The 26,501-nt window shown below is 43.4% G+C and overlaps 1 protein-coding gene across 1 annotated transcript in view; it reads right to left on the reverse strand.

The window, feature by feature from the left end:
* STIM2 (stromal interaction molecule 2) overlaps positions 1 to 26,501 on the reverse strand; it is a 159,420-nt gene that overhangs the window by 40,417 nt on the left and 92,502 nt on the right. The window contains exon 3 of the mRNA XM_054998854.1: positions 11,674 to 11,788. Within this exon, the coding sequence (XP_054854829.1) occupies positions 11,674 to 11,788 (115 nt within the window). The remainder of the gene's footprint in view (positions 1 to 11,673; positions 11,789 to 26,501) is intronic.

Consider the following 26,501-nt stretch of genomic DNA (forward strand, 5'->3'; position numbering starts at 1 on the left):
AATATCTCTGCTGCCTTCTCTCCGCAGCGTCCAAAACCCTTCTCTCCACTTCTCACTCCCCAGTTGGAGTCCCCAATGGACCCCGACTGTCTCTGGCCCAGCAGTTCCCTCGTTGTTATTGGTTGTTTTTCGAGAGGCAGAGCTGGAGCCAGTCCTGTCCATCACTCCCCAGTCATGTAAAATTGGGATGTTTCCCACCCTTCTCACTGCTGCATTTCTGCCCACCAGTTTATATTGATGTCTTCTCTCATTTTATCTGCACTATGCTGTGAAGTTAATTAGGCTGAGAATGTGTGACTGGCCCAAGATCACCCAGGAAGTTTTCATGGAAGAGGTGCCAGTAAACTCAGTCTGACATCCAGACAATTACACTATACTGTCTACATTTTTATCCTCACTCCAATCCTGTGAGGTAGGTAAGACTGAAAGAGCTGAAGTTATAAAAGGGTGCATAGAGCACCATCATGTGGTATAAACAGAAAGTTCACTAGCACATGGTAAAAAAAAACCCAAAAACCTCAAGATAAATTAATAAGAAATCAAACAGAATTTCTCTTTTGAAAGAGGAAATGAAAGCCACAGGTCCTATAGGGGTTATACTAGTCCATCACTGAAGACAAGCACTCTTCCCCATGGCTTCTATCAACATACACACGCTTGCAAACACACAATCAGCCAGTAAAGAAGCTACTTGCACACAAGTGAAACCCCAAAACTAATGTGGAAACCCATTTTCCCATCCCTACCCCCCCCCCCACACTCATATTTTGAATTGAGACTCCAGCAGAACCTGCTGCTGGTTACACCAGTCTTCATTGATATTATGGACATCATCCATTTTGGCCCTTGAACACGTGTGGACTCCATACTGTGTTACTGCCTTTGAACTGAAAGACTATTTTGCAAGGTTTAAAATGTGATGCAAGCAGATTATGATTTGATTATCTACATAACCCCACCCTTATTACTTTTGGTTAGAATTCTGAGAAAAGCAGAAATGCATGAAGTTCAATGAAAATCCAGTATGAATTAAAAGCATAAATCACAGTAGGCAATCTTGCAAAAGACGGAAAATAAGCAGTAATACAAGAGGTCATTATTTTCTTAAACAGTGCAGACTCTATTAACTCGAAAATTAATTTACTGTGGAATCTGTTGGGAGACTTTGCAAGGATTAACAAATCGGTACTGTTCAGACACTTAATCTTGCTGCCTGTATTTCCAGAAGTTGCGCAACCTATGGTGCAGAACTGTCAACACCCACATACTTTCCTGGTAGAAAGCTCCAAGCTGTGCACTTCCAAAGATCGCATGAGGCCCATGCAAATGAAAGCAAAGATCCCTATCATTAAGAATAACTGGCCTTACTGTGTACTGGGTAGGACTAGACGCACCACTTCCATCCTCTGAAGCACATCTGAATCATACAGCATCTCTTGTTCACAGCAAACTGTAACTGAAAACTTCATCTGGTTGGAATCAGAACAGGCCAAGACAACTAGGGCTACCATCCTACCTAGATAGCATCAGCTAAACAAGTGGCATACTGAAGGTTTGGATGTGAAGGCTTTTGATGGTGGGAGGGGGAAACGCGCTTCAGGAATTGCTCTCCTTTTTTGACTACTTAGGCTAAAATTAAGATTAATTAAGGTAACTTGATGCATAGATAAGAAGATAAAATACATGGAAATGATTAATTAAAATAGCTGAAATCAAAGTTTGGGTGTAAGTAACCAAGGAGAGGGAAAGAGAGTTAGTATATAATTAAAGTTGCGTTGTTATATATTCTGGTTGCATTTTTCTCTCAGTTTAATCTAATTTTAAATGTAGTGCTTGTTTAAGTTTTTATGCACTTTCTACTGTTATATCTTTTCTTTTTAAATAAACATTCTTTTTAAATAAACGAAAATAAATATATATATATAAAAGAATTGCCCTTCTTTTCTCATGCCTGTTTGATGAGTGGTGCTTTATGTAAAAACTACATCTTCCTGTGAATGGGCTCCCAAGCCAACTGGTTTTATTTAACACCTATCTCAATAGCAAAACCCATATTATTCTTAAGCTTCTAGGGTACAGCTGAACTTCACCTCTCAAAGAGCATTTTCCCTGAAGCATCAATCCAAAACAGATCATGAAACACAATCTGACTTAGTCATAGGTTTCCACCTCCATCACCCTGAACTCAATACAGTCTCCAGAGAAAATGTAAGCCTTGCAAACTATGTTTTATAAAATCATAAAGCTATTTAGTTAGAATCATAGAATCACAGAATCATAGAGTTGGAAGTGGCCATACAGACCATCTAGTCCATCCCCCTGCCCAGTGCAGGATCAGCCTAAAGCATCTCTGACAAGTATTCATCCAGCCTCTTCTTGAAAACTGCCAGTGAGGGGGAGCTCACCACCTCCCTAGGCAGCTGATTCCACTTTTGAACTACTCTGACCGTGAAAAAGTTTTTCCTAATATCCAGCTGGTACCTTTGTGCATGTAGTTTTAGCCCATTGCTTCGCGTCCTACCCTCTGCTGCCAACTGGAACAGCTCCTTGCCCTCCTCCAAATGACAGCCTTTCAAATATTTAAAGAGAGCAATCATGTCCCCCCTCAACCTCCTCTTCTCCAAACTAAACATTCCCAAAGCCCTCAGCCTTTCCTCGTAGGGCTCAGTCTCCAGACCCCTGATCATCCTCGTCGCTCTCCTCTGCACCCTCTCGATTTTGTCCACATCCTTTTTGAAGTGAGGCCTCCAGAACTGCACACAATACTCCAGGTGTGGCCTGACCAAGGCAGTATAGAGAGGGGCTATGACCTCCTGCGATTTCGACGCTATGGCCCCTTTGATACAAACTAGGATTGAATTAGCCTTTTTTGCCACCGCATCACACTGACTGCTCATATTCAGTTTACAGTCCACTCTTACCCCAAGATCCCTTTCACATATACTACTGCCCAGAAGTGTATCCCCCCATCCAGTATTTGTGCTTCTCATTTTTGTGGCCCAGATGTAATACTGTGCACTTGTCTTTGTTGAATTGCATCCTATTCACAGCTGCCCACTTCTCCAGAGTATTCAGGTCTTGTTGAATTTTAATTCTATCTTCTTGGGTGTTTGCTACCCCTCCCAATTTGGTATCATCAGCAAATTTAATGAGAAGCCCTTCCACTCCTTCATCCAGATCATTGATAAAAATATTGAAAAGTACCGGGCCCAAAACTGAGCCCTATGGCACCCCACTGGACACCTCCCTCCAATCTGATGAAACGCCGTTGACCACCACTCTTTGGATGCAGTCCTCTAACCAGTTCCCTATCCACCAAACTGTCCTATAGTCCAGTCCACAGTCTTCCAGTTTGCCCATCAGAATGTCATGGGGGTCCTTATCAAAAGCTTTACTGAAATCCACATAAATCACGTCAACAGAGTTCCCCCAATCCAGTAAGCTGGTCACTCGATCAAAAGAAGGAAACCAGGTTGGTCTGGCAAGATCTGTTAGGAACAAAACCATGCTGACTTCCCCGGATCACTGAGTGGTCCTTCAGATGCTTACAGATTGATCCCTTTAAAATCTGTTCTAATATCTTCCCAGCCACAGAAGTCAGACTGACCGGCCTGTAGTTTCCCGGGTCATCCTTCTTCCCTTTCTTAAAGATTGGGATAATATTCGCTCTTCTCCAATCCTGTGGCACATCCCCAGTCCTCCAGGAGGCCTTGAAGATGATGGACAGGGGTTCTGCAAGTTCTCTAGAAAGTTCTTTCAGCACTCTTGGGTGCACCCCATCCGGCCCAGGGGATTTGTATTCATCCAGTGCAGCCAGATGAATCCAGTGCAGCCAGATGCCTCTCCTATAATCTCTCGGGGAAGACTTTGCTTCCGCATTCTGAGCCAGAGAATCCAGGAGGAGACCTGGAGGACGAGGAGGGGCTATTTGGATTGGCACCTCAGTGAGAGACCCAGACAGAGGACGTCAAGGAGGGAGACCTCACCACAATGGAGGACCAGGGCGTAGGTGTGGATGATGAGGATGGAGAGCCCCAAGATTTGAGTGGAGTGTTTGACCTACAGCAGATGTGCAAGGAGATGGAGGAGGTCAAGCCAACAATGCTGGAAATCATGGACAGAATGCACAAACTGTACTTAGATGCGTGCACCCACGGAGGCTGAGGGGGACACCAGTGAGGCCTCCCAACCAAGGGGGGGCCTGGCTGGAGTTGTACCTGTTCCCCCAGCGAGTCCAGCACCACTCATCGCCCCAAGGCCACACACGAGATGGACAAGGGTCCCACAGGACTGGAACCTGCCACCCCTGACCTGGCATAAACTGGAAGGCCCATTTTGATGGAGACCCCGAGGAATTGGGTTATTTCTTGGTGCAAGTGGGGGAGATCCTAAAAGAATGAAGCCGTACGTTCCTAGATGAACTGAGCCAAGTAAGCTACATTGGCTTGTGGCTGGGAGGTGCAGCAGCTAAATGGTATGTGACTTTACACTCAATGGAAGCCCCAGAACTGGGGACTGTGGATGCGTTTATCCAGGCACTTAAGGAGCAATATGAGGGCCCTCTCAAGGAGGAGAGGTTGAGAACCCGCCTGAGGCAGATAAGGCAGGGCAACCGTCCAGTACGAGAGTTCCCCGGAGGTCACTTCGATCAGCCACTAAGAACTTGCTGATGGTCCCTGGCCCCAGGGAGGTCCGCCTGGCTTCTACCAGAGCCAGGGCCTTTTCAGTTCTGGCTCCAACCTGGTGGAGCTCTCTGTCTGAGGAAACTAGGGCCCGACAGGATTTATTATCTTTCCGCCGGGCCTGCAAGATGGAGATGTTCCACCAGGCATTTGGTGGGGGCTAGGCTGTCCCCTTGCTGGCAATACCACTGAAGATCTTCCACCACCCATGCAGGAAAATGCTGTATTTTAATATTTTATACGCGCCAATTTTAATTGTTTTGATATAATGTTTTAATGTTTTTATAATGTTTTTACTGTTTTAAACTGTTGTTAAACCGCCCTGAGCCCGTCTGATGGGGAGGGCGGTCTAGAAATGGGATTAAATAAATAAATAAATAAATAAATATGTAGCGGAATTCTGAGAGTATGCGGTTAAACTGAGAGACTGGACGGAGGGCGCGTTTTTCTGGGTCAGCCTGAACCCCAAGCTGGTGACCAAAAATGACCTTCAAACCCTCCTGGGCTGGATCCAACTGGCTTGCGAGATTGAAAATCGGGAACAAATAGTGAAGTTGCTGAAGTTCCAGCATCAAACTGGTCAGTGAAAAGGACTGGCGGATGCCTGACCCCAGGACCAAGGGAGGCCATGAACCAACATTCCCTTGAGCAAGAGAGATTAGAGAATGAGACAAGGGCTGTGCTTGAGATGCGGGGAAATGGGCCACTTTGCCGTCAAGTGTCCAGGTGAAGGTAAAAGTTGCCTGGAGTTGGAGCCAAAGCCGAGGGGGTTACTGGAAAGGCGCTCAACGGGGCGACCTCGACCTTCTTCCAAGAAGGAAGCCGCCACAGCAGTCGCAGAGCCAGAAGAAGGAAGGGATACTGCAAGTGAAGATCCCTTGTCAGACGACAAAGAGGAGCCGAAATCACCGACAGAAAACAGCGGTGACCTGCTGGGAAGGGCACCAGCCGGCAGGTCACGGAAGTCCCAGTGCTGCAAAGGGTGAGACCTAAGGGGGCATTGTTTTTCATATTAGTCACCCTGTTAAACCCATGGAGGGGAATGAACATCAGGGTAAGGGTCTTGATTGACTTGGGGTGCAGCAGACTTGATTGCTCCTGCACTCGTGATGGGGTTGGGGCTGCAGGTGTCGAAGCGACCTGAGCCCCTAGTCTTAGAACAGATGGACAGTATGGTGATGAAGAGGACCCCCTAGTTACGAAACAGAGATCACCGCAGTGGGACTGGGGAGACATTGGGAGGAAAGGACTTTTGTGGTCAGCCCCGCCACCAAGTTTCCCCTGGTGTCCCCTACGTGAGGTGGAAGGCTGGGGAGCTGTGTTTTCCTTCTGAAGCTTGCCAAAAACATGTCTGGGATGACAAGCGGGGCCAAAATCCTCCCCTCATCCCAGAGACTGTGTATTTAACTATGGAGAAGAGGGAGGGCATTCCTCCAGAATACCAGGACTTAAGTCAAGTGTTTGAGGAGGCGGCGGAGGATGAATTACCTCCTCACAGAGCAATATATTGCACAATCGAGCTGATCCCAAGGACTAAATTGCCAAAGGGGAAAATTTACTCAGGAGCCCGGGAGAAAGAGTGGAGTTGCATAAGTTTATTGATAAAAACCTGGTACGAGGTTTCATCTGGCCAGCTAGCTCCCCCCATGCCACCCCTGTGCTGTTCAGAAAGAAAAAGGACAGGGGCTTGCGATTGTGCACAGACTATAGAGGAATCAATGCGGTCTCAATGTCGAATGCCTACCCCATCCCGTTGATCAGAGACTTGTTAGGGGTAGCGGCTCAAGGGAAAATATTTACAAAACTGGACCTCCGAGATGCCTAATTCCAAGTAAGAATAAAGGAGTGGGATATGGAAGACTGCTTTTAATACCCCTTGGGGCAATTTGAATATCAAGTCATGCCTTTCAGGTTGCAAGGGCCCCTTGGGGTGTTTATGAATTTAATTAATGAAATTCTCCACAAGTACCTTTATAAAGGAGTGATCATTTACCTTGATGACATGATGGCGCATTCAGAGTATTGTGAATCCCATGTGAAATTTGTGCAGGGGGTGCTAAAAACCCTGTACCAACAGAAACTGTATGTAAAACTGTCCAAGTGTGAGTTTCATAAGAGGAGATGGATTTCCTGGGGTGTCGATTATCAGGGAGAGGCTTAGGGATGGATCTGACCAAAGTGGAAGCTGTACTCGGATGGGAAGCCCCTCAAACAAGGCAGCAGCTACATCCATTTCTGGGATTTCCTAACTTCTACCGACCCTTCATAAAAATTTTTGCTCAAGTAGCCTTGCCACTTACAGACTTACTAAAAACTAAGGGGAAAGGTGCTGGGAAAGTGAAACCAAGCGCTAAACTAGCCTGGTCTAAGGCATGCAAAGCGGCCTTTGAGGAATTAAAAGCTCACTTCACCTCTGAACCTGTGCTGCACCATCCCGATGAGAGCCGCCCATTCGTGATATAGGTGGACACGAACAATGTTGCCATGGGAGGAGTCCTCCTGCAGGAAGGGGAGGATGGGAAAGGAAAATGCACCCCTGTGCTTATGTGTCCGAGAAATTTTCTGAGGCCAAAAGAAACTGGGAAGTGTGGGATAAGGAGGTGACAGCGGTCAAACTGGCCCTAAGCACGTGGAGGCACTGGCTGGAGGGGGTAAGGTGCCATTTGAGGTATGGACTAATTATAGAAATCAGGAGGAATTGTGAAAGCCTTGCAGACTGGGAGCCAAGCAGCTGTGGTGGGTGGAGTTTTTCTGACAATTCAACATTGTGATTGAACATTTCCCTGGGAAGTCAAATTTCCTGGCTGATGTGCTGTCCCGCCTTCCCCAACAAAACATCTAGAGGGAGGAAGTGATGGACACAATGTTTTCCCCCGCCCAGTTGGGAGGGGCCGTGCTTACCAGAAACGAAGTGGCCAAGGCAAACTGTTTTCCCCCTTCTCTCACCCCCCCCCCCTCCGGAGTATGAACAGAAAATTAAGACAAAACTGGAAAAGGAGGGGGAGGAAAGTTGGCCGGAGGGCTTAGAGAAGGGGGGAAATGATTGTTGGTATAAGAACGACAAACTTTGTATCCTGCAGGGTCTATGGGGAGAGATATTAAAACACTGTCACGATGCCAAGTTGGCTGGGCATCTGGGTAATTTAAAACATTGTACTTAATACAAAGACAGTTTTGGTGGCCAGGAATATGGAAGGATGTGTTACAATATGTATCCATGTGTCAGACCTGTTTAATGGGCAAAAAGAGGGGAGGATCCTCCAGGACTACTACAACTTCTGGGATCCCCCCCCCCCCAGTCTGTAATATCCATGGACTTCATCAGTGACCTCCCGTCAAGCAAGGGAAAAACAGTGAATTGGGTGGTGGCGAATTTGTTTTCCAAGCAAGTCAATTTCATTCCGTGTTCTAAGTTGCCAATAGCCAAAAAGTTGGCCACATTGTTCATGTAGCATGTAGTAAGACTCCATTCATTCCCGGACAAAGTAATAACAGATCGAGGCCTACAATTTGTTGCGAAGTTTTGGCGGGAGCTGATGGAATTAACAGACATGACTCAAGAGCTGAGTTCAGCATATCATCCTGAGACTGATGGGTAATCCGAATGGGTTAATCAAGTCCTGGAGCAATTTTTAAGGTGTTACATTAATTATCACCAAGATATCGCGGCATTTGTTGATTTAAAAGCAGCTTTTGACACAGTCTCTAGAAATCGAATTTGGGAATGGATAACCTCATCATGAAGTGGAAGAGGAGTTGGACTCAAAATGGAGAAGAGGAAAACTATTTTACTTGATAAAATGGAAGTACTTTGACCAGGGTCAAAATGAGTGGGTGCTAGCTAAAGATGTACAAGCTAAAAGACTCATCAAAGCTTTTCACAAACATTATCCGGAGAAACCGAGGGAGGGCTGATCCTGTTATAGATGTAGGGTTTGGGGGGGGGGATAATGTCAGGCATTGGGGGGGATGGGCTTTCTTCCTGTAGTGTAGCTTCCTTCACTGTACTCAGCTATGCTTTGCTAAGAGACCTTATCAGTGCAGCTGGTAATGTGTGGGAACCAGACGTGGGAACTTTGGTTGGGCATCTTTTGCAGGACTTTCGCTTACTTCAACTGACTTGTTTGGGCTGGGGGAGGGGAACTGGAGCATAACCTAAAAGGGAAGACTGTACTTCAGCATTCTGAGCAATCTCTATGTATCAGTGCACTTCTAGGGAGCTTTATCTGAATAAAGAACTTTAATTCATACAACCGTGTTGGATGTGGTGGAGAGTCTGAGAGAATCCCCTAGCCAGGTCTGACAGGTAGATCAGTATTTCCCAACCTGTAAGTCAGGACCCATAAGTGGGTTGCAAAGCTTCTGGAAGTGGGTTGAAGGCCTGCCATCCCCAATGGCAGCTCCTGCTTACTGCATCCTTCTCTTTTTCTCCTTCCTTTCCAGCTTCTCATATTCTTGCCTCTCCTCCCACCTATGTGACAATAATGAGGTGGGAAAAGCTCTCTGGCAACCAGCAACTTTCCAATAGTAGGCAGAAGAAGGGGGGGGTGGGATGGCTGGAGATTGAGCTGGAGCTGTTCAGCACATGGGAAAGTGAAAGGAGGGCAGAAGGAGGTGTGTGCGAGCACAGGCTCTGTTTTGGAGCCGCTCCTTCAGCAGCCCAACTTCTGTTCTCGCTCAGCCCCCCGCAGTATTTCACTGCCCTCTCTCTACCTGCTGTGGGAGTAGTACTGCACTGAGACACTTGCCATCCACCTCTTTGCTGACATCTGCTATCTTCCTGTATCTCTTCAACCCACACCCCTTATCTCTTTTTACTCTCTCTAGGACAGTAGTCTCCAAGGCTTTCAAACTTGCCCTTTAACCTGATCTACAGTAGGAAACCCACTTGTAATTCTTCACCATGTATCTGTCCTTTTGCTTTTTTAAAGAGTAAGGATGCACTGGTGATAACAGGAGCAGACATCCTGTCCCTTTATAGTTGTATGAAGAGGGAATTTTGGCAGGTGCAGAAGCTAAGGATGCACCCGCTGGCCTTCCTCCTTTTCATAACTGTCATCAGAAAACAGCGCTCCCTCTCTCTCCAGTCTCTCTTACACAATTTTTTTTAATGGAGATGGCATCACTGGCGTGATCTACTTGAGATCAGGGCACAATTGGCTTTGAGATCCCACCAAACTAGTGGTTCAGGATATTGCTATATTGTCACACACAGAGTATTAATTCTCTGAGAACCTTCCTGAAGCTTTGTTAGTTAAAAAAAAAAAAGAACAAGTTGCTGCCTTGACATAAGCTAATCAAAGAACAGACACATCATGATGCAGCATTTCTGAGTACGGCTCAGACATGATCAGTCCTATTTATGGCTTGTGACCCTCATGCACAAATTCTTTTCAGGCAAGCTCAAGGAAGTTGGCGTTATTGACACCATCCTTTACACCAGCATCTTAAATCCAATAATTGGTTTACATGCTGCAGCTATCCAAATGGTGGGGCAGGGAGGGGAACCAAGCCCATAGCAACAAGGTTGTTGTGGAGACAAACACACTGCAAGGCAAAATCAGAAAATCGTATATTCTCTACCGCCATCCTAGTTTTCCGTGGCCCAAAGCAAAACGCAGGCTTGCATGGCAAAAGTAATTATGAAATGATATAAATATAGCTGCACAACGATATTTATAACAGAAGGCTAAAATAATGTTAACATCTCAAATGAACTTGTTTACAGACCTAGTTTGGAGGTCAATTCCTGAAATTTAAACCATAGGTTATGTTCATCTGGCTGTTTGGAATGCTCATGGAACTTGGTCCAACAAGATCCCATTTACAGAACAAAGCAAATAAAATTAAATTTTGAGTAATAAAAACACTTGATTATAACAGGCAATCAATGATGATCTATGTGCAATATTCATTAAGGTGCAAAATAAAAAAGTCTGCATTTACAGTGTGTTTTTTTCCAATGACAAACCAAGAACTAGGCCCAACACACACACAAAATTAAGGGTTAGTTAGCTTTGATACGGGAAAGATACTTCCATATGTTTCAGGACAGAAAATATACTAAAATTTATTTTGAAAATACATGTTGCAGCTTGGTCATGGCAGTTTACATATGGAGAATCCACTAAAATATTTTTTTTAATCACTGAATGGTTAGAGCAGTTACAATTTCACTCAGACTCCAAAAATTGTGGAAATGGATTCCACTGCAACTTTTCACTATGTGAGTGGTACAGTCTAACATTTTATATTTGCTTACAACATTGGCTGCTTGCAGTTATTTTACACAGAATTCTCTTTTTTAGACTGCCACTGCCATTACTTTTGCTATTTCTAACAGTCATTCCCTGTCATGATTTCAGATATATAGCTACATTTGTATTAAACATTTATATAGTACTCAGCCCACGCTTGTAGTCGCACCCCTAATATGTGAAGAATGTATGTATGTATGTTTTGGGATATGCAAAAATCAGTTATAAATTGTTAGCACCTTCATTTTTTCCAAAATTTGGCTAGATCGTTCCATTACTCTGAAAGATGGCACAAGAATTTATCTGTGTAGAGAAGTAAATTGCCCTCCTCCCTCTTTCTTAGGCCAAAGGTACAAACTCATTCTATCTCTACCAAGTAAAATTTGCATAGTATTTTACATAGAATGCAGGTAATAAACCTTAAGATTGCAGCCTGAAGCATCTTTCTTCCACCACCACCCCCTCCTTTTAAAAAATATACAGCCTGATGACGAGTTTTGGAGAACATGAAATGTTTGGGGCAGTCTGGCAAACCCTAACAAAAATTAGTACCTGACTACTATTCAGAGTTTCCACTGGATCAGTTTAGCTACTGTGAGCCTTTGGTTTTGTTGTGTCCACCAACAGACTTGGAGCCAGTGACAAGACTTTTTTCCTGCTGTTTCCCACCTATGCTCACTTATGATGGTAGTAATACTTGCACTATGAGAACAGAGAGGTTTCAAGTGCCTTACCTTCAGATGTTTTCCAGCGTTTCCACAGATCTTCAATGGTTATGTGTTTGTCTTCCCTGTGCAAGTGGTTGTGCTTATTGGAAGCATCTTTGTATTTCATGTCTTCTCTAATAAACTAGGGATGTAAAAGAAAATTAGGTCAAAGAGTTCTTGCAACTAAAAGGGCCAACAGTTGTGCCTTCTACCACTGCACTTGTGAGCTCAAAGACTCATTTTCAGCTTTGCCCACCCACCCCATCTCCAACCTCTGTTCTCAGAACTTCAGTCGCCCTCAGGGACTTACCACAGTTCAAAAAATACAACACTAAACTATGGCTTTAGATGTGGTATGAACGAGATAGCCTTCACCTAAATTTCAGTGCCCAATACTCTGCTGTCATTTTTTTAAACAAACAAACTCAAACTCACCAATATATGTGCTCGTAAACATCCTTGACAATATAAAATGTAAAAGAGATGTCAAAACTGGCGATGGAAGACCAAAAACAGAGCAGGATAAAGAGGGCAGGGAAGACCAGCAAGTGGGCCTCATATGGCAGGGCTCAACTAATCACAGTAGAAATTTCCATCACCTGTGTAAACTCCCAGTTCCCCAACCCAATGATGATGAATGACATTGTCCATCCAGGGAAGGGAAGTCCAGTCCAAGCTCCTGCTTGATAATTCCCACTGGAAAGGACACCAAACAAAATTAACCCCTCTAAAAGGTGATGGAAGAATTAAAATGGCACACCAACTTTTCCCTCTGTTTTAAAGTATGTCCTTCAAGGCGCATAGCTCCTACGTAAGAGCATGCACGTCTAATTTTTAGCAAGCATTAAAAGAAGTCTGACAGCTTTTTACACGGAAGCAGCAGTGTGTCCTCTGTTTGTCAAAAGCAAAAAGGCAGCACCTGGACTTGTCCCAAACAGGAAATGGACATAGAAGGAATTTTATTGTTCTGGTTCCAGGAGGAAAATTGGACTCTATTTGAACCTCTAGAGAAATTAATCTTTGCATTCCTTGTAATGAAATTAGCATAAATCCCATATTGCCAGTAAGTCTTATGAAAACAATGATGGAATTGAAAACAAGAATGGGTTTGCAAATATACAGGGAAATTTTAGCATTGCAGTGCTCCTAGCATTCATCACCAAACCCTGATCACCTAACACTTGTACCTTTACAAATGAACCAATGCCTCACAACTTGTTCCTAATTCTTAATTTTCTAGTCACATTTTTAGATGACACGGGTACACAACGAGGTAAAAAATTGGCTAAAACATGAACATTCTAACTGGAATCTAAGTAATCCTACAGGCCTTTTCTGTTCAGCAAGTGTCATGTGTTAATCTGTTTTATAACAAAACAAAGACAATAGTTGGGGAGCAGGCTGAGAAAGGAGAAAAACAGTAGACACATTCTCTCAGACTAGAGATAGGCATGAACCTGGAAAATCCTGAACCGTGCAGTTTGTGGTTCGTCGTGTTTCACGAATGACGAACTTTGACGAACTTGCCCCCAGTTTGCAAACGTCACTTCATGAAAACGTCACTTCACAGAATCAGAGAGTTGGAAACGGCCATACAGACCTTCTAGTCCAACACCCTGCCCAATGCAGGATGAGCCTAAAGCATCCCTGACAAATATTCATCCAGCCTCTTCTTGAAAACTGCCAGTGAAGGGGAGCTCACCACCTCCCTAGGCAGCTGATTCCACCTTTGGTCTACTCTGACCGTGAAAAAGCTTTTCCTAATATCCAGCCGGTACCTTTCTGCATATCATTTAAGCCCGTTGCTTCGGGTCCTATTCTCTCCTGCCAACTGGAACAGCTCCTTGCCCTCCTCCAAATGACAGCCTTTCAAATATTTAAAGAGAGCAATCATGTCCCCCCTCAATCTCCTTTTCTTCAAACTAAACATTCCAAGGTCCTCAGCCTTTCCTCGTAGGGCTCAGTCTCCAGACCCCTGATCATCCTCGTCGCTCTCCTCTGCACCCTCTCGATTTTGTCCACATCCTTTTTGAAGTGAGGCCTCCAGAACTGCACACAGTACTCCAGATGCGGCCTGACCAAGGCAATATAGAGAGGGACTATGACCTCAGTGTCCAGACCCCTGATCATCCTCGGTGCTCTCCTCTGCACCCTCTCGATTTTGTCCACATCCTTTTTGAAGTGAGGCCTCCAGAACTGCACACAGTACTCCAGATGAGGCCTGACCAAGGCAATATAGAAAGGGACTATGACCTCCTGCGATTTTGATGAAATGGACCTTTTGATACAACCCAAGACTGAGTTTGCCTTTTTTGCCACCACATCATACTGACTGCTCATATTTAGTTTACTGTCCACTCTTACCCCCAAGATCTCTTTCGCATACGCTACTACCCAGAAGTGTATCCCCCATCCTGTATTTGTGCTTCATATTTTTGTGGCCCAGATGTAATACTGGGCACTTATCTATGTTGAACTGCATCTTGTTCACAACCGCCCACTTCTCCAGAGTATTCAGGTCTTGTTGAATTTTAACTATCTTCTTAGGTGTTTGCCACGCCTCTCAATTTGGTATCATCAGCAAATTTAATGAGTAGCCCATTTACCTCTTCATTCAGATCATTGATACTGAAAAGTACCGGCCCAAAACCGAGCCCTGTGGCACCCCACTGGACACCTCCCTCCAATCTGATGAGGGTCAGCAGAAGGTCTGCAGAGAGCCCATCTCCGCTCCGTTATCTAGGAAACTGATTCATCGGCATCAAGCTGTCTGCAGTGATGAACTGAAATACAAACCAAATGAACCAGGCTACACTTCATCATGGTTCATGAGAAATGAGCTCCCACGAACTACTGGTTCATGAACCACGAACTGGCCCAGTTCATGACGAATTTTGGTTTGTATTTCGGTTCATGCCCGCCTCTATTTCAGACCTCAAGGAGGAATTACCTTTTTAAAAATCTCACCACGCACATACACACACAAAAACACACACGTTTCTTTACAAGTGGAAAAATATAAAAAGCACTGAAGACAATAAGCTGAAACCTCTCACATGCTGAGATAAGTACTGTTAGAGACATTGCAACCTTGGTCTTTATAAATGGTTTTGTCTCATACACTTGAACTCTCTTCACTGGGTCTCAGGCCATCATCCAACAAAACGAATAACAATACTTAGTAAATAAGACTATGGTACTCTTTCCTTCCAAAGAATGCAACTTAGGTTAGGTGTTATTCCCTGGAACTTCTCACCACTTGGAGAAGCAGGGCGAGGCCTACTTGCATAGAATTAGGGGGGGACACTGAAAACTGTAGCCCTTATGGATGTAACTGCATATGGGGAAAGCCCAAGAAGTTAGGGAGAGGACACACACCCTCCCCAACCAGGACTTTAAAAACAACACGGTCTTAAAAGCGAAATTGGAAATTGTAATGAATAGAGAGGGAAAGTGCTATGAAATGTTTGCTCTTGCGGCATCAGTGAAATGCTTTTAAAAACAGTATTTTATTCATTAAAATGGGTTTGATTCAGTTGACTTTCCTGCTCATTGTCACCCAATCCCCCTCCTTCCTACAGCCCCTATCCAAATAGGTCCCACAAACCCTAGTATGGCCTAACATGTCAAAAGTTATCAGAAGCTGACATTCCTAGCATGGCCTTTTTGGCACATTTTGTCCTTTCATAATAATGTCAAACAGTTTTAAGATGAATATGATAGAAATGATGGGCAGTCAAAGGGGACCCCATTCTCCCCTTAAAAAAAAAAAAAGCCTTTCCTTCCCAAACCTCCCCTCTTCCCTTGTTCATGGTTGTTACTCCAGTAGGTGAACAGCCACCAACAAGAGAATTCCCCCTTCTCCCTTTATGCTTCTATCCTGGGTCTCTTGCTCACCAGAAGTTTCAGAAAGGTGCCAGTGGAGGTGAGCAATAGGTTTTTCTGTTTCTGTTTCCTCTGATCCTATTCAGGGCTGACCGAGTTAGTCAACATAACCCAGTGGTTTTCAGTGCTGGGCAGATGATCTTTTAAATCTTTAATAACTAAACATAAATCCTAGAAAGTACAGATACTTGGGATCAATCAGTAGACAGATGGCTTTAGGTAGAATACTGACAAGAAATATGAAAAGGTATCTTGATGTTTTGTGTAGTGGTTAAGAGCGTGGGACTCTAATCTGGAGAGTAGGGTTTGATTCCCCACTCCTCCACTTGAAGCCAGCTGGGTGACCTTGGGCTAGTCACGACTCTCTGGAGCTCTCTCAGCCCCACTCACCTCACAGGGTGTTTGTTGTGGGGATAATAATGACATACTTTGTAAACTACTCTGAGTGGGAATTAAGTTGCCCTGAAGGGCGGTATATAAATCGAATGTTGTTGTTGTTATAATCCTATACTTACAAAGAGACTCAACACTGCCATCCTCAACATTCCCATCCTAGGAATGGATCCAAGATGCAACATCTTGGTACAGCCTGGCAGGGCCTGTTCATATCAGGCTCTTGACAACCCAACTCCGTCTATTATCATGTAGTCTGGGAGTTCCCATTTTAACCAAATCAGAATTTAGGGATGCAGGCTCAAAGTTTCCCTCCAAGTGTGCTCTTGACCAATCACTTCAAAAGTCTGGATAACAAAGATAAAAGCATTAGAGGGAAAACCAGTAAATATTCATCACAGTATTTATAAGCTTGTCAAAATGGGCAAATTGAAAATGGGATTCAGCTTCTTTTGGTTAGCTCATAGATCATTCCTGATATGTTACTTAGGATTTCACTGTTCCCATCCCAAAAGATAAGACTGTGTTACTCTAAGAGCACATTTTGTTCTTTCATAAAAATGCTAAATTATTTTATATTTTAAGATACAAGATAATACAAAATCAGTCTAGGTCTCCTAAGTATTGCATATATTTCAATTTTTCTCCAAATTTCCTTCTCCCTTCCTCCTCGAAAAGCCACAGAAACCTCCATTCCCCCCCATGGCTTGAAAATTCCTAGCAATTTTGCATCTCTGCTTCCCCTTGTCTATAAGTATGCCGTGCTACAATCTGTAATATCACCACAACACACTAACAATCTCATTCTGCTGCATGGATAGATCCAGCCAAACTCTTGGGTCTTCTGCCATTTTTCATTAAGTGCCTACAAATATGAAATCAAAAAGATCTTAGAGGGCTCTTACCACACATTATACCTTTTGTACTTCAAAACGCAACTTCTTCCTTGGTTTGCTCTGTTGTTAGTTTACACTTCTTAAAATTCTTGTGAACAAGAGTCCCTCTTTTTAGAGGAAGCCATCTTATAATTTATAGCTTCCTTGGCCTCTACAGCCTGGCATACGTTCAGAATGTTTTGCTCCCTTCATTAATTGGGGCATACATCTGATCTGAACAACTATTGTGATGGCCTTAAATAACCTCCAAGGCTTTTGAAAGAAACTAATCCTAGTTCTCCTTTTCAATTTTTAACCAATTCCCCTTTTTTAGAAATGCTCTCTTTGTTATTAATTACATTTAAAGCTTCTAGCATGCTCCCTTTTAATCTTAGTCAACACTGCTGGGCTTCCTGGGCCATTTCCCACTCGTGCAGGGCAGCCACGGCTTGCAAGGCTTCCGACTCAGGTGACAGGGTGTTCCCACAGAGCCAGATGTTCCTGTGGCTGCTAAATGATACACACGCAACACATTTTGTACTAGATTGCCTTTACACTAGAACCAAGCATGCAGGGCCGGCGCGCCCATGGAGGCCAGGTAGGCGGTGGCCTCGGGCGCGCGGGCACTGGAGGGGCGCTGGAGGGGGTGTTGGGGGTGGAGGCACGCGCAGCGAAGCTGGCATGACTGGGCTGCAGCTACTGGTCTGCAGCCAGCCACGCCAGCTCCACTGCGCGCTCCTCCGCCCCAGCCGGGCGCAGAAGCCGTGAGCTGCTGCTGGGGTGGTGCATGGAGCAGCCTCTGCGCGCCGCCCCAGCCCCGGCTCACAGCTTCTGCGCTCGGCTGGGGCATGTGGCGGCAGGAGCACGGGGCTACCTGGCTGGCTGCAGCTACTGCAGCCACCCCAGCTCCTCTGCGCACTCCTCCACCCCAGCCAGGCGTAGAAGCTGTGAGCTGCTGCTGGGGCAGCACACAGAGCAGCCTCCGCGCGCCGCTCCAGCAGCAGCTCACAGCTTCTGCGCTCAGCGGTCCTCCACGTGCCGCCCAGCCCCCCTGCGGCACGTGATGACGTCTGCGATGATGTCATCACGCAGTCCATGGCGCGCGCACGCGCGCGCAGAGCATGCATACGCCGCCGCAGGCGCCAAAACCTCTGGCACCAGCCCTGCAAGCATGTGAAGAGTTCTACACATGAATTTAGCAGTTACTCAACAATCCCAGCCAGTGTCAGGGGGCTACAAGTCATAGGCTAACTAAATACGACTGTAGTTGCCACTGTCAAGATGTCGGCATCTGCCATTGGGGCCAAGGGTGGTGGTGGTGGGGTGCCGCTGGGCTGTTCTGGTTAGGTTGTGCAGCTGGGAGCCTGGCGGATAAGCCTTGAACCTGAATGTCCACCCCCACAAAGGGGGAGGAAAACTAGTTATCTCTAGTATATGTGTAACTGCTTTTCTTATGTACCTTATTCCTAACAAAGCCTTTGTTACATCATGATACTACGATTTTACATTAAAGCTTCAAAAACCAAATAATGGAGTCTTGTGTAAATTTCCTGGGCAAGATCCCTACAGCCACGTTGCAAGATGACTGTTTGATATGGTTTTATGGTAGCAGTATGAAGAGGGACAGAACGAAGTGTTTTACACCCAATGTAAAACTACTGCTAAGTACGTACTTAAAAGCCTCTATATAAACATACCTTTGTACAACTGATTGTTTTTAAAGGAGAAGCAATGCTTAAATAAAGGAAAATAAAAGTTAATTATTGATCCTGGCAACAAACCATAAAGTTTACTGTTTGCATGCTACTCTCATAACTCATTAGTAATATTCTTTGTGTAGAAAAAGTGATTTATGTTCTAACAAGCAATTGTTTCCTGGATTGAAATCCAGTTGCTCCTCTTTTTTGCGGTAACAGAATTTCATGAAAAAATTCCAGTGCCTGAGGGGACTGCCTAGTGCCTTTACGCAATCCCTGCAGCCATTGTGCCTTCCCAACTTTCTTTTTAAAGCTTTCTTCTACCAGCAGCGCACCCTGTGCCAATCCTCCAGTACCCAAGCAGGCAAGGAATATGGGCAGGAGACTAGAGAGGCCTGCAAAAGCAAATGAAATTATGGAACACTCAAGTTGCAGAGATTGTACTGTTTTGATAAGACAGGAGGGGGAAAAAATGTTCTCCAGGCACAGAGATATGGCTGGGAGTCCCCAGCACAAGAGAGCAGCTCTGATCCGGAAGTCCAAGTGCATTCTTCTCTCTTATTTGCAAGCAGTGGAAGCAGCCAGACTGTCGCAACAGATACACGCTGCATTGTTCAACAGCAAGATTCTTTCCAAGGCTTTAACCACAGCAGAAAACTCTTCTTTAAATCAAAACCTCAGAGTTTGGTGGACGACCCAATTGAGAACATGCCAAAGGTAACGGAGAAAATAAAGGAATTTGGAGATTTGGCAGGATTTTATGTAAATAAAAGGAAGTCAAAGATACTACGTAAGAATATGACTAAACAGAAACAACAAGAACTAATGGAAATAACTAATGTGAAGTAACAAACAAGGTGAAATATCTTGGTATTGAACTAACTGTGAAAAACATAGACTTATTTAAGAATAACTATGAGAAATTGTGGATACAAATAGAGCGAGACTTGATAAAATGGAATAAGTTGAATTTGTCATGGTTGGGAAGAATTGCAGCAGTAAAGATGAATGTATTGCCAAGAGTGATGTTCTTGTTACAAACAATTCCAATTATCGGAGACTCCAAACAATTCGAAAAATGGCAAAGGAAAATATCGGACTTCGTGTGGGCAGGCAAGAAACCTCGTGTGAAAATGAAAGTATTGCAGGACGCTAAAGAGAGAGGTGGAATGCAGCTGCCCAATCTAAGACTATATCACGAAGCAATATGTTTGGCATGGATAAAAGAATGGATGACGTTGAAAAACCGCAAATTATTGGCTTTGGAGGGATACAAAAAAACATTTGGATGGCATGCATATTTGTGGTACGATAAAGTAAAAGCAGACTCTATGTTTATACACCACTATATCCGGAGAAGCCTCTTCACAATTTGGAAGAAGTATAAAAATTACCTACAAGAAGGAATTCCTTCTTGGGTGGTTCCATTTGAAGTAATAGATCCGAGAGCTGTTGATAATGAGCAGCAATGTTTAACCCACAAGGAGATAACTCGAGTAGAATTTTCAAAATTGAGAATAAAAACAGAAGAAGAGCTGTCTCCATGTTATGGACGGTTTCAATATAGATAGATCAGAGATCTTTACAATTCGGACTGTTTGAAAGGAGGAATAAGAATGGAGAATTCAGAATTAGAAGACGTAATTTTTCAAGAAGGTAAAAAGGAAATTTCAAGGATTTATAAAGTACTTTTAAAATGATTGTGAAAATTTTTTTATTGGGTTAGAATCTGTTATTTTTACATTACATTCAATTTTCCCCAAATTTTTCATTTCTAACCCCCTCCCATTCCCCCTTTTGTTGACTTCCAACAGCTTTCCCACCCTTTGTCCCTTTTCCCTTACTTCTATTAAATTCCTCTATCTAAAACAAATATACATTCTCCATTATATTAAGCAGTACATCCTTAACTACTTTTCTTGTTATATACCCAAACTGTAAGTCTTTGTTTCCATCTTGGATAAACAATTTATCCCATTTTCCAGTTTTAAATATTTCTATGTATCATAAACCTATATATCATAAACCATAAAAATCTTACATTTAAATCAAACAATTTGACTTATTCTCTATATATTACTCATTCTATCTTTTTATGGTAATTCTATATAGCTCATCCCATAATCAATCAATTTGACACTTCTGTACATTCAGTTTGGTGCATTATATGAATCTTATCAAAGAAAGAAAATATTGTTGGTTACTCAATCCTTATATTTAAACCTTATCATTAATTATTTTCTATCAATATTCTATCTATTAACCTATATATGTCTATATATATATCAATCTGTTAATCTAACTGCTTATAAATTCACATTTATCTCTTCCTCCCCCGGTAAAGTCACCCCCCTCTATTATACTTTTATTATACTTCAGTAGTTCTCAAACTGCCACAGTTTTCCTCCCACCTCCCATTTCTTCTCCAGATATTGTTTCAGCTTCTCCCAATCTGTGTTAAACTGCCCTGAGTCCAGATTTCTCAGTTTTCTTGTCATCTTGTCCATCTCTGCCATATACAGCAATTTGTAGATCCAATCTTCAATAGTTGGCACTTCTCGTACTTTCCATTTTTGCGCATACAGAAGTCTAGCTGCTGCTGTCATATAAAATATTAACGTCCTATGATGGGCTGGAATTCCCTCCATTCCCAAGTTTAGTAGCAGGAGTTCTGGGTTCTTATTTATTTGAAATTGTAAAATTTCACTCATTTCTCTTATTATTTCCCCCCAGTACTGCCTGGCTACCTCACATGACCACCACATATGATAGAGGGAGCCCTCATGCTTCTTACATTTCCAGCATTTATTAGAAGTGTTCAAATTCCCTAGCGCAATCTTCTTTGGTGTCATGTACCAACGATAGATCATTTTGTAAATGTTCTCTTTAATATTAGTACATGTCGTTATCTTCATTGTAGTTTTCCACAAGTATTCCCATGCCTCCATTGTTATTTCTTTATTAAAATTTATAGCCCATTTCACCATCTGTGTTTTAACTGTCTCATCCTCGGTATACCATTTCAACAGTACTTGGTATACCTTGGATATTCTTTTCTTGTCTTCTTTAAGAAGGGTCTGCTCTAGTTCCGAGTTCTCTGTTCGTATACCCCCCTTTACAGAGTCCGAGTTATATAAGTCTCTGATCTGTCTATACTGGAACCAGTCGTAATTAGGTGATAGTTCCTCTTGCGTCTTTATTCTAAGTTTAGATGCTTCAGTTTTAGTTATTTCTTTGTACGTTAAACATTGTTGTTCATTATCAACAGCTCTCGGATCTATCACCTCATATGGAACCACCCACAAGGGAGTTCCTTCTTGTAAGTAAATTCTGTACTTCTTCCAGATTATATATAAACTCCTCCGTACAAAATGGTGCAGGAACATCGAGTTGACCTTTACTTTGTCATGCCATAGGTATGCATGCCATCCAAATATTTTTTTATATCCCTCTAGGGCTAATAGTTTCTTGTTCTTTAATGTCATCCACTCTTTCAACCAAACTAGGCAGATTGCATCATGGTAAAGTCTCAGATTGGGCAGTTGCATTCCGCCTCTCTCCTTTGCATCTTGTAATACTTTTACTTTCACTCGAGGCTTCTTGCCTGCCCAAACAAAATCTGATATTTTCCTCTGCCATTTTTCAAATTGTTTAGAGTCTCTGATGATTGGTATTGTCTGTAGCAAAAACATTACTCTTGGTAACACATTCATCTTAACTGCTGCAATCCTGCCCAACCATGACAAATTCAGTCTATTCCATTTAATCAAGTCTCTCTCTATCTGAGTCCATAGTTTTTCATAGTTGTTTTTGAATAAATCTATATTCTTTGCAGTCAGTTCAACTCCCAAATATTTCACTTTGCTTGTTACTTCACAATCCGTTGTTTCCGTTAACAATTGTTGTTTCTGCTTAGTCATATTTTTACATAATATCTTTGACTTCTTTTTGTTGATATAAAAACCTGCCAAGTCTCCAAACTCCTTGATCTTATCTATCACTTTTGGCATGTTCTCCAATGGGTCCTCTACAATTAACATTATATCGTCCGCAAATGCTCTGACCTTATATGAATAGTCCTTTATTTTTATTCCACGAATTTCCTCATCTTGTCGTATTTGTATCATCAGAATCTCCAATACTAAAATAAACAACAGTGGAGACAACGGGCAACCTTGTCTTGTTCCTTTACTAATCGTCAGTTTCTTAGTCACTTCATCATTCACCACAATTGCTGCAGTCTGGTCTCTGTAAATTTCCTTGATTGCTCTGATGAATCTTTCTCCCAATTGTAGCTTTTCCATAGTGGCAAACATAAAGTCCCAGTTTAAATTGTCAAACGCCTTTTCAGCGTCAACAAAGAAGAAACCAACCTCTTTATCACAACGCTTGTCATAATATTCAATAGCATTGATCACTGTCCTTAAGTTATCTCTTATTTGTCTGTCTGGCAAAAAGCCTGCTTGTTCCTCTTCTATAACTTCCGAGAGCCATCCCTTCAGTCTCTCCGCCAATATCTTCGCAAAAATTTTATAGTCATTATTAAGTAGCGATATAGGTCTATAATTTTTCACGTTGGTCAAGTCTTGGCCCTCTTTTGGGATCAATGATATGTTCGCTTCACTCCAAGTATCTGGAATCCTTTGATCCCTAAAAACTCCATTCATCACCTCTTTTAGGAATGGTGCCAGTTCATTAGCCATTGTCTTATAAAATTTAGCCGTAAGTCCATCTGGCCCTGGCGCCTTTCCTAGATTTGCGGATTGTATTGCCTTGCTTATTTCCTCGTCAGTTACTTCACTGTTCAGTTTATTTCTCCAAGCTTCCGAGATTTCTGGAAGTTTGGTTTTCTCCAAATATGTCGCTATTGATTCTTTATTTACTTCTTTCTTATTGTACAGCTTAGCGTAAAATTTATAAAAGGCTCTACTAATGGTAGTCTGCTCCAGATACGTTTTGTTGTCTTCACAAATTTTGTTTATTATTTTCTTTTCCCTTCTCTTCTTCAATTGCCATGCCAGGTACTTCCCAGGTTTATTGGCACCCTCAAACGCTTTTTGATTCAGTCTTTTAAGATTCCACTCCAATTCTTTATTACTCATTGCTGTTAGCTGCTCTTGCAATATTTTAATTTCCTGGTATAATTTCTTTTTCCCTGGTCTCTTTTTTAGCTGTATTTCTTTGGCTTTTATTTTCTCCTCAATCTCTTGTCTTTTCTCCTCTTTCTTCTTTCTTGCTCTACCATTTAAGTCCATTAGTATGCCCCTTATAACCGCCTTATAAGCATCCCAAACTTTATTGGTTGGTACTTCTTTATTCACATTATATTGTATAAAAAACTTTGTCTCTCTTCTCAATATTTCCATATTCTCTCTTTCCTGTAACAAGTCCTCATTTATTCTCCATGCTTTCCTTTTTCTCCTTTTTCCTAGTTTCCACATAATTGGATTGTGATCTGAGCCTACCATCGGCATTATTTCTACCTCCTTAGTCCATAACGCTAAGTCTTTTGAGGCCCAGATCATGTCAATTCTTGATAATGTAGAGTGCCTTGCAGAATAAAAAGTAAACTGTCTACTTTTAGGATATTCTCTCCTCCATACATCTTCGAGAGTCTCTTGTTGAATCAACTCAAAAAAGAGCTTTGGCAATAGTCTCCTTTTGTGCTGTTGTAGTCTTTTTATCTAGTTCCAAGTCTGTCACTCCATTGAAGTCTCCAGCAAGAATTATCTGGTCATATGAAAGGTCGTCTAAATGCTTCCTCAAATCCTCAAAGAAGCTTTCTTTTGCACCGTTAGGTGCATAAAGTCCGACTACCAACACTCTCTTTAAATTCCAAATACATTCCACTGCTACAAATCTGGCTTCCACATCTCTCATAACAAATTTTGGCTGTAGCTCCTCTTTTATGTACAACACCACTCCTCTTTTTTTCTTGTTGGAGGCCGCTACAAATTCTTTGCCCAATTTTCCAGATTTTAAATATTTTACATCCTGCTTTCTAATATGGGTCTCTTGCAAACAGACAATATCACATTTTTGTTTTAGTAGCCAGTGAAAATGGAAGATTTATATTCACTTACCGTGAAGCTTCCTTTCTCGGTGGTCTCGGAGTGGGGCAGTCGTCACTAATGGGTAGCTCCTCCTCCTTCTCTTTCGCAGGGCCGGCAAACTTGCGATCCTTCAGGGGGAGGGGCTCCCAGGCTTCCTCAGTTCCTTTCCAAGCCCTCTTCGGTCCCCAAAGCAGGTTCATTCCAGGTCTCGCCTGTCCTGTAACTTATATAACTAGAAAACAGCAAGAGTCCAACTCGGCCAAAACAACCGGCCACTAACCAAGGTGGAACTATTTACAACCGTAGACCCCTGACCTTAACGTTCCTTCGTTCCCTCTTGCTCATTCTTCATTCCATTTCCCCTTCTATTAATATTAATATTTATTTTATGGGTGGGTTCCCGACTGCCCCACTCCGAGACCACCGAGAAAGGAAGCTTCACGGTAAGTGAATATAAATCTTCCATTCTCCTGTGGTCTGGAGTGGGGCAGTCGTCACTAATGGGATATATGCTAGCAGTTTACCCAAGGGGAGGGGCATTCGGTTAGTCCAGGACGTGCTGTAGCACCCTTCTACCAAACGCCGCCTCTGCTGAAGCCAGCTGATCAACCCTATAGTGTTTGGTGAACGTGTGTACTGACTTCCATGTTGCTGCCTTACAGATCCTGTCTAATGAGGGGAAGGCCCTATAGGCCGCTGATGTTGCCGCCCCTCTAAGGGAGTGGGCCTTGATCCCTTCGGGTGGGGCAAGGTTCCTAGATTTATAGGCTAACACAATGCATTCCCTTATCCATCTACTCAGTGTTGATAGTGAAACCTTCTTGCCCATAGAGCTGCTTTTGAAGGAGATGAACAGATGTTCTCCCTCTCGAATCGATTTGGTCCTGTCCAAATAGAAGCTTAGGGCTCTCTTCACATCTAATTTGTGCCATTCTCTTTCTCTATCATTCTTGGGGTTGGCACAGAATGAGGGCAGAACAATATCCTCCCCCCTGTGGAAGGATGAATTGACTTTAGGAATGAAAGTCGGGTCCGTCCTCAAAACTACCTTATCCTGGTGAAAAATACATAACTCCCTATTTACTGATAGGGCCCCTATCTCCGATACCCTCCTGGCTGAGGTCAGGCCCACAAGGAAGATTGTCTTAAAGGTCAAGATCTTTAAGGAACAGGTCGCCATTGGCTCGAAAGGTTCTTTAGTGAGTGCCTTCAACACCACGTTGAGGTTCCAAGTTGGAAAGCGGTGAACCTGAGGCGGGTTCAGCAGCATGGTTCCCCTCAGGAATCTCTTGACGTGAGGATGCGAAGTCAGTGACTTCCCAGTCTTAGATCCTTTAATCGCTGAAAGTGCCGCCACTTGCCGTTTAAGGGTGCTGGTGCTCAGGCCCTTTTCCAATCCATCTTGCAGGAAGGAGAGAATCTGCTTCACTGATGTCGACATAGGATCTCTACCCCTTTGGGTGCACCAGTCCGTGAACGATTTCCATGTCTTACTGTAGCTTTTGTTGGTGGAACTCTTCCGTGAAGCCAGCATTGTGGTGATTACTGTTTCCGGGTATCCTAGTTCCCTGAGCTGTCGATGTTCAACCGCCAAGCTGTCAGCTTTAGGGACGACGGGTTCGGATGTCTGATCTCCCCTTGTGTCAGTAGATCCTCCCTGGATGGCAAGGTCCATGGTTCCGCACAAGACATCCTCATGAGGTCCTGGAACCACGGTCTCCTCGGCCAGAACGGCGTGACCAGGATAATGTTCGCTCTCTGTTCCAGAATTTTCTGAAGCACCTTGGGTATAATCTTGGTTGGAGGAAAGGCGTAGAGAAGTGTTCGAGGCCAATCCCGACTCAGCGCATCCACTCCCCTCGCCTCCAGTTCCCTGAACCTGGAGAAGAAGTGCGGAACCTTTCTGTTGGCGAGGGTGGCGAATAGGTCCACCTCCGGAGTGCCGAACTTTT

This window comes from Eublepharis macularius, chromosome 15, assembly GCF_028583425.1.
Source record: "Eublepharis macularius isolate TG4126 chromosome 15, MPM_Emac_v1.0, whole genome shotgun sequence".
Classification (NCBI taxonomy): Eukaryota; Metazoa; Chordata; class Lepidosauria; order Squamata; family Eublepharidae; genus Eublepharis; species Eublepharis macularius.